At 36.6% G+C, this 9,216-nt stretch overlaps 1 protein-coding gene across 1 annotated transcript in view; it reads left to right on the top strand.

The window, feature by feature from the left end:
- LOC121383798 (delta-like protein D) overlaps positions 1–8,616 on the top strand; it is an 11,813-nt gene extending 3,197 nt beyond the window's left edge. The window contains exons 3-8 of the mRNA XM_041513896.1: positions 702–824; positions 2,434–2,607; positions 3,374–3,487; positions 5,717–5,962; positions 7,003–7,200; positions 8,257–8,616. Of these exons, the coding sequence (XP_041369830.1) occupies positions 702–824; positions 2,434–2,607; positions 3,374–3,487; positions 5,717–5,962; positions 7,003–7,200; positions 8,257–8,450 (1,049 nt within the window). The 3' untranslated portion in view covers positions 8,451–8,616. The remainder of the gene's footprint in view (positions 1–701; positions 825–2,433; positions 2,608–3,373; positions 3,488–5,716; positions 5,963–7,002; positions 7,201–8,256) is intronic.
- The last annotated feature ends 600 nt before the right edge of the window (positions 8,617–9,216 follow it).

Raw genomic sequence — 9,216 nt, 5'->3', positions numbered from 1 at the left:
GGATTATCATTATTCTTGCTTGTTACTGGGGAAACAAATGGAGGTTGGCTATTCTATCACACTTAAAACCATTGCTATGCAACCCCTGCCTCCATTGAGAGTACCTATAAGGTCCTAGATACAAAATAGTTTGGAAGGTAAGTCCAGGTTTTCAAGTTGTTCAACACATGGAATCGCAGTATATTATTTATGGAGCAAAATAGTGTTTATAATATGATAGCAAGCCGTTTTAACCAAAGCTAGATACCTGTATTTTAATCTTGTAAAGAGTTATACCTATTGTATATACCTTATTTGTCTAAATTTAAATGTATGTGTCCAAACAATAGTGGATAAAAACTGGTTGTCCCATACATACCATTAAAAAACGCAAAGATTCGAACATACTGCACCAATTCGCATGGTATTTGAAATCCCGCGACCATATCCACTCGGCCAACCTGATCTTCCACAAAACTGGAAGCCCAATTACCAGTAGTTAACGAAGATTGTTGACAGACACTCGGTTCGAAACTAATGTGAGAGTTTGTATTAAAGGGACACGCACTAGTTGTTAACCATTACGCCGTTGTTTTTCGCTATTAAACCCATTTTCTCACAAATAAAATAAAAGTCTGAATGTACAGCCAGGTGCTATGGTACACAGTACCGTACTCGAGGTGTCTGGCACGATAACGTACCTAAATGCGATTCATTTGAAGCCTGCGCTAGCAACGACATGGGCTCGGAGAGCCAGACGTGCAATAAAGTGTGCAATAATGGCGTGTACAATGGTTATCCGTGTAGATGCCACCTTGGGTGGAAAGGAAGATGCTGTGACACAGGTAACGTGTACAAATAACAAATCGCATTGCCTGCGGGATATACATTCTAAAACATTGAAATTTACCCTCCCCACGATATACACGATAGTCACTGTGGGCTATATGACGTTTTTTGTTTTTGACACAAACGTTAAACTGGCCTCAATATTGCAGCTTTTAATATAAAGGAAATAACCTATAATCTGTTCATGGATTCTTATAATGTTATTTATGTTGTCTTGTACTAAATAAAGCATGTCCATGTCTTAGTTCGAAATGAGCTTTCATCATTAATATTTACTGAGTAGAAGCTCTGATTGGTAGTAATGTGTGACACAGTTGAATTATTTGTGGAAGTAATATTTTCTATTCCCAATAATTAATATATGTATATATATTTTATGTATAGCTGACCTATCGTGTATAAAAAAAAATTTTTTATCGTGTACTAAAAAACAATGCACATTCGATTTTCTTAAAAAAAAGTAATTTTCTAATAAAAAAATTCTTTAGAGTTAAATGCCATATGACTTTCCATTTTGTTGCAGATAAATTAAAATAATGCAAATGTATTGACGTTATTACGTTGCTCATATATCAGTTTTATTGGAAAATCTTAATAGTATCGGTAATAGGAATTGATAAGGTTTAATGAAACCTATATATGTGTGTATGTTAAAACTCGGTATTGCCTGACCCGCCTTTCGTGCATTACGCCAATGCATGTATGAATGAATGATTAATGAATTACAAAACTAATTAAACAATGAAATGTACAAAATGTGCCGTATCTTGTTGTATGACGTTTTTAATAAGGGCGGAATGTAGCCCAGTGGTAAAGCGCTCGCTTAATGTACTGTCGGTTTGGGATCAATCTCCGTCGTTGGGCCCATTGGGCTATTTCTCGTTCCAGCTAGTGCATCATGACTGGTATATCAAAGGCCGTGGTATGTGTTATCCTGTCTGTGGGATGGTGCATATAAAAGATCGCTTGCTACTAATGGAAAAATTAAGCGGGTTTTCTCTCTAAGCCGATGATTAATAAATCAATATGTGGTGTCGTTAAACAAAACAAACTCTTCTTTTTTAAATAATAGTATTAAAAATTTAGTATTTTTGGTAAATAACAGTAAAATGAATAAGATACACGCAACAAATATTCCATGCAAAAATTTATGTGGTTTGTTTTTAGTTATATGTCTAAATTGTTTGTCTTAACTCATATTGTATTGCTTTTCTACATGCCGTATTTGGGCGTGTTGTACAATTAAAATACTGAGTGACTGATACTGATGTGGTCACATCTAGGTGTGTTTTAAACTTGAAAGTTTGAGAACGTTAATTTCATGACAAAACGTATTTATTGTTAAATATGGATATAAATTACAACAAATAGCTTAGTAAACGCCAACAGACTCAAAACAAATTAAACACGAATGTGAAAGTTGAATATATGCCATCATTATGTGCTAGGCTTTGACTTTCTTCACGCCAATAAAACCACCAAAACCTCCACCTCTATCCTGGACATAGCGTTCGATTGGCAAATTCAATGTTAGATTATTAATTTTGTCAGCTAGTAGACGCAGTATATGTGACTTTACAAAATTAGCATTGTGTCTGTTCATAGTGGTGACATGCGGATCGCCGGGGTCGATAACTAATGGCCGGGTCTACGGTAGCAACTACAACTACGGCAACATCGTGAGGTATTCTTGTAACCAGTACTACAACATGAGCGGCAACAGTCAACAGGCGTGTCAGGATAACGGGATATGGAGTGGAGCAAAGCCAAGATGTATATGTAAGTACACATGCTTGGGTGTCAAGTAATCAATATTGTCGATGTGTATTGAATTAAGTAATGAGAGTCTCTGTATACTTCCGTTACGGATTCTAATTGACAATATCATCAATTCATTAGCCAAAGAAACCACATTCTCAGGATTTATGGAATTATGTTTTTAAATTCCTATTGTGTACGAGTGGTGCATTTCACCAAGAGCCAGCAACACAATGTGCCCAAGATAGTTGACGATTTGCCCAGTTACTTTTGGACAAGTTCTGTTTTGAAAATAATTAAAATATTTCTCTCAATGTTTATCGTGTTCGACATATGCAGGGTCTGATTAACTGTGTAGCACAATTTAAATGAAGTAGAATGTTGGGATACTTTTATTAGAATGTACACAGATATGGGTATCATTTTTGTAATACCTTGATGCACTGTTTTACAGTTGTGAACACGTGTGCCAGTAACCCGTGTCAGAACTCTGGCACGTGTGTGGATGTTCAGAGATTTAGTGTTTATGTTTGTAATACCTTGATGCACTGTTTTACAGTTGTCAACACGTGTGCCAGTAACCCGTGTCACAACTCTGGCACGTGTGTGGATGTTCATAAATTTAGTATTTATGTTTGTAATACATTGATGCACTATTTTACAGTTGTGTGGATGATCAGAGATTTAGTATTTATGTTTATAATACATTGATGCACTGTTTTACAGTGTGTGGATGTTCAGAGATTTAGTATTTATGTTTGTAATACCTTGATGCACTGTTTTACAGTTGTGAACACGTGTGCCAGTAACCCGTGTCAGAACTCTGGCACGTGTGTGGATGGACTTGACGAGTACACATGTAGATGTCCACCCGGGTACAGCGGAGTACACTGTGAAAACGGTGAGATTCTTAGAAAACATTTCCTTTTTAACATGTGTCGTGCTTACAGGAAATCCTACTGAGCATGGACTTACATTGTCATTTTCAGTAAAATATTACTTCTATGCATTTACCTGTAAAACAATAAATACAAGAAACACCCAAACAAACAAAATAACCAAACAATTCCCAAAACAAAACGTTTTATATGGGAATCGTGCAAACACACACACAAACACACACACACACACACACACACACACACACACACACACACACACACACACACACACACACACACACACACACACACACACATTAAAAAGACAGAGGAAACCAATTTTGTAAAATGCTAACCAACTAAACAAAAAACATTCGCACAACTAAACAACAAAAATAATGAGTAGGTGCAACGATTCAAGACACTCTCAGTAGAAGTAAACTGTTGTAGTGAAAACTGGCTACTTGTGGACTTTCTGTCCGAGGTAATAAAAATAATTCAATTTCACAGCAATAATTTGAATAAGAGTCGGATACTGCTGTTATACACACTCATTACAAACAAACCAATCAATTGTTATCTTTGTTTGACCAAAGTTAAATGTATTATGTATGGCGAAATCAGTTTTGCGTAATGAGGTAATTAGTAAAAAAAATACACTACCTGGTAAAAACAGTACCTACGTGTTTAAGTTATCATTTCAAACTACCCTCGTTTAATTTAATAACGTCTAAATACATTTTATTACGATTTTTAGTTGGGGTTATTATTCAGAGTCCGAATTAGGCTGTTTTTTGTTCATTTTCACCACTTTGAATCGCGGTAGCCATTTGGTGAATAGCTTCACATTTGGTATCAAATTGCGCCACAATAAGTCCTCTACACCATCCTTTCAGTGACGTATTGGTATGACTTAGCTGCAAGCCAATAGAAATCGAAAACTGACCATATACAAACCAGTTTGTTACTAGGCAGACATCTTAGCTAATTGATATACGGCCTTTGATTGTCACTGACAAGGACACTTTCTGGGTAATCGAAGCATTCAAGCTTACAGTGGTTCGTCGAAGGAAAACACAAAAATTTATGTAACATTCCAATCAGTTATTTTACTTTGTGGTGATTTTAAAATGAGTAAAAAAGACGCTCTTCTTGCGAGAGCTTTCAGTGAGCTGAACAATCTATATTTAAGTGGAGCCATTTCGGTTAATGAGTGAACAAATGTAATTTCCGATTATTCCTGGGATGTGGACGAATAGGATGACGGGGACGGAATTCGAAACCAACTGTTTTTTTCTGAGTGACCCAGGATGCGACTTTAGGAAAATGACGTTATTTATTTCAAGTAAAAAAAACACAAAAAAACAAGACAGGAAAAAACAAAAAAACCCGACAAAACAGAGGACAAAAAACCACACACACAGCCTTCCATGGATTATCTCTGGAATCAGAATGTTAAAACCATCTAAGAGTTATAATAATAATGGTTTCACTCTGGATATTGTGTTTGACATATCATTTTACAAATTTACTGTCTACTGGATTTTCCTGCTTAATTAGCTTATATAGCTCATAATTTTGCAAAATGATTTTCACCTAAAAAAAGTTACTATGTATTAAATTATTAACTTTTATTGTATTTAACCACCCTGAACCTACAAAACCTTTTTATTCATATAGTTTATGATTTAAACATAATGTGTGCAAAATTTGAGAGCTGTACCTTTATTAAGTATAGTTTTACTATGGTGTTTTGATACCAGTGACCAAAATCCAGGACCTTATCTTCGGCGGCCACTATTTCAAAATGATGATTTTACATATCACCAAACATATTTTGCTCTAACTCCGTCCACATTGAAGCTCAGACTCTACAGATTACGAATATGCATAAAATAAATAAAATAAAACACACGAAATAATAATATAGCACGTCAGAAATGGTTTTGGTTTCTGCTGACAATGGAATAGTGTATTTAAAGAATATATAAGCCTCGCATTGTTGATGGTTGCGATGATACTAAGAGTGGCGAAGTTCCCTTACTTCCAAGTTGATTTTATTCTCTGATAGGAGCCATAGGTATCATAAGATCCATCTGTGCATCATCCAAACCACGACTTTCATAGCTGAGAATACATTATCTGATATTGCCATAGCTATCATTAATTATTTTTGGTCCAAGATACAATAAGGAAATGCATATACTAGAGATGTAATTATATATATTTATATATCCTGTATACCTCAGATATTCAACCGCCTGTATTTACAAACTGCCCACAAAATTTTACTGCATATGCTACTGCCTCAACCCTGAACGTGACATGGGAAGTTCCTCGAGCATCAGACCCACTGGGTCACGAGGTCACCGTCACCACTAACTACCCGGATGGCTATGCCCAACTTCCGTGGGATGATTTCACCGTGCAGTACGTGGCCACGAAAGCGTTCAATGGACTCCAGTCAGAATGCAAGTTTGTCATTTCTGTCAGACGTAAGTTAATTTATTAATGTCTGTAGTAGTAGTAGTAGTAGTAGTAGTAGTAGTAGTAGTAGATGTGGTGGTGGTGGTAGTAGTAGTAGTCGTGGTAGTGGTTATGGCAGTGACGAAGATGGCGGTAATGATAATGAATAGATGATTAACGACACCCCAGTATGAAAAATACATCGGCTGTTTGGTGTCAAACAAAGGAATATAAATTAATAAACTGATGATCAACATCAACATAAAAACTAAAATGCAAAGAGTTGTGCAATCTATATAAAATACATCTCTCTCTCTCTCTCTCTCTCTCTCTCTCTCTCTCTCTCTCTCTCTCTCTCTCTCTCTCTCTCTCTCTCTCTCTCTCTCTATGTTCTCGTTTATTCAAGATGAATTCACTCCATCAAAATGTAGCTTACCCTTAGAGTACGCTGACAGTGCTCACTCTGGGGTGGAGTATTGTTTTTCGGAATACATTAATTTGACAAATATGCATGGCCGATGAGAGCACGATACAAGACCATCTCATCCATCATGCACCGTCTGTAGGACTGATACGCACCCATGACTGGCTTAGCTGAATAAAGCTTGTTCGCAACTGCACCATTTCAATCATCTTCTGAAGTTAAACATGGTTGTGGTGATGATGATGATGATGATGATGATGATGATGATGATGATGATGATGCTGATGATGATGATGATGATAATGATGATGATTATGATTATTATTATTATTATTATTATTATGCTGTGATATCAAATTGATTGACATATCTGTATTGGTCACTGTAATTTATTGTTGGTAGTGTTTTAAAATTTTAAATATACATTTGTTCTGAAAAAAATATATTTTGGTCTACATTGTTTAATTCAGCAGCGATCTGGTTAGGTATCAAACATATTACCACGATCCGTAATGTATACGATAGTAAGTGCGCTGGAATAAAGTTAATTCTCCCCTACCAAACGGATTTCATTGAGAGATAAAAAAATTAAAAAATTAAAACTATATACACAAAACTACTAAATTTTATTTTTAATTACCACAGCCACCCCGTGTCCGGAGCTGAATGTTCCAGAAAACGGCGCCAAAGTGTGCAATGGCTGGAAGACGGACATGGCCAATCTGTGTCTGGTGTTCTGTTCTGGAGACAACTCTCTGCCGTTTGGTTTGGATCATCGTCAGTGGTGGGTGTGCGGGGCTCATGGTGCCTGGATTCCTGCTGCTCCCCTGCCGAACTGTTCAGGTACGTCAGTGTCTAGTGTAATGTATTGAGTAAAAACAGAGAGCTGGTGTTTGATATCTAAATTTGTAGGCTATTTCTTAATTATAGAGGGGTTTTTTTTCAATTATAAAGTGTTGAATACATGGGTACCATTGGCTCTGCCTCCGTTCTAGGAGTATGGCTGACTGTACAACTTAGGACAGTGTTCAGTGTTGGATATGTCATGTTACAACATGAGTGTGAGATTTCAATAGCATGTTGCAAATTGTTCCCTCACTAATGGTTCATCTTAATGCCAATTTAAAAGTAAAATATAAAACAACGTTCTACGCAGAACAAACCTAATATGAAGCATGTCCCCTATCGAAATCAAGACCTTTGCCAGCTTGCGTATTCAGACTGCAAAAAAAAGAATGATCTGATGTTGTTCTCACTCAATATTGTTGAGATCTGAATGTTGTTCTCACTCAATATTGTTGATATTTGTTGCATTGGGGAATGGTGGATAAGGGTTGGATGTTGGAGAGTATCGCTACACAAGTCTATATCTATACCTATATCTATCTGTATCTATATCTGTATCTATATCTACATCTATCTGCATCTATTACAGCCGTCCTGCAGTGGAAAATGGCGGAGATGGGTTGGATGTTGGAGAATATCGCTACACGAGTCTATATCTATATCTAGCTGTATCTGTATTTATATCTACATCTATCTGCATCTATTACAGCCCGTCTTGCAGTGGAGAATGGCGGAGATGGGTTGGATGTTGGAGAATATCGCTACACGAGTCTATATCTATATCTAGCTGTATCTATACAGGCCACCCTGCAGTGGATAATGACGGAGAAGGGCTGGATGTTGGATAATATACACGTGTCTATATCTATATCTATATCTATCTGTATATGGCGCAGATGTGTTGGATGTTATATCTACATCTATCTATATCTATTACAGCAGCTCACGCCTGCAGTGGATAATGGCGGAGACGTGTTGGATGTTGGAGAATATCGCTACACGAGTCTATATCTAGCGATGGGAGCGGAGGATCTATCATCGTATCTATTACAGCCCAGCCTGCAGTGGATACTGGCGGAGACGGGTTGGATGTTGGAGAATATCGCTACACGAGTTGTGCTAGCGATGGGAGCAGGATGAGGAGCACGTACGTGGAGAAGTTGAAGCAGTCGGAGTTCAGCTACGTGTGTGAGAAGTACGAGGAGGATTGCGTCCCCGACAATGTGGCTCTTCAGTGTGCACAGTGACGAAATTACGTCACAGGGGAATGTTCTCTAAACAACACGTTTTGAATGTAACCGGTGATACTTGGCTTCTTCCAATATTAATATATTTAGATACGTTTCTACATGTAGTATTTATTTTTCATGACTCTAACAATATATTGTCGTTTTCAAAACGTCGTCTTGGCACGAAACGATCCTTTGAACCTCTAGAGTTATGTTTTTTCAAACGAGACTGTTCAACATAGGACTTTAGAATCTGGTTAACATTGGGACATCGTATTGACAACCCAGGATTCATAGACCCTGGTTTTAAAATTCTCATAGCCAGTGAACGTATTAAATTGGATCATGAATGTATTAAATTAAGAAAACTGTTTCAACTCGAGACTCTTCCGCATTGTTTCTGGAGTTCGAGCCTGGACTCTTATTAGATGATGAATACCGTCCATAAACTCTTGGAGTTAGATGCTGAATCACTGTTCAACGAATTGTAGTATCTGAACTTACTTAACCCTGGAATCTGATCTCAAACTCAATCATAATTCATGATTATTTATTTGTAACGTCTTTGTTCAGTAACTATGTCTTGATAATTTGTATATGTAGTTGGTTTTTGTATTAAAATGATTTTATAAATTGAATATCTAAAGTGGTTTGTATTTTTGTTATTTCGTAAGAGAATAAATAGATGTTCTGATGATCATCGATGTGTTTTCATTAACTTTCGTAAAAATAAAATAGGAAAATATTCAAGAAGGAACAATTGTTTTATTGTACCCCAATTAAA

Source organism: Gigantopelta aegis, chromosome 10 (genome assembly GCF_016097555.1).
Source record: "Gigantopelta aegis isolate Gae_Host chromosome 10, Gae_host_genome, whole genome shotgun sequence".
Lineage (NCBI taxonomy): Eukaryota > Metazoa > Mollusca > Gastropoda > Neomphalida > Peltospiridae > Gigantopelta > Gigantopelta aegis.
Note: the sequence above shows the minus strand (reverse complement) of the source record. Positions and strands in the feature narration are given on the sequence as shown.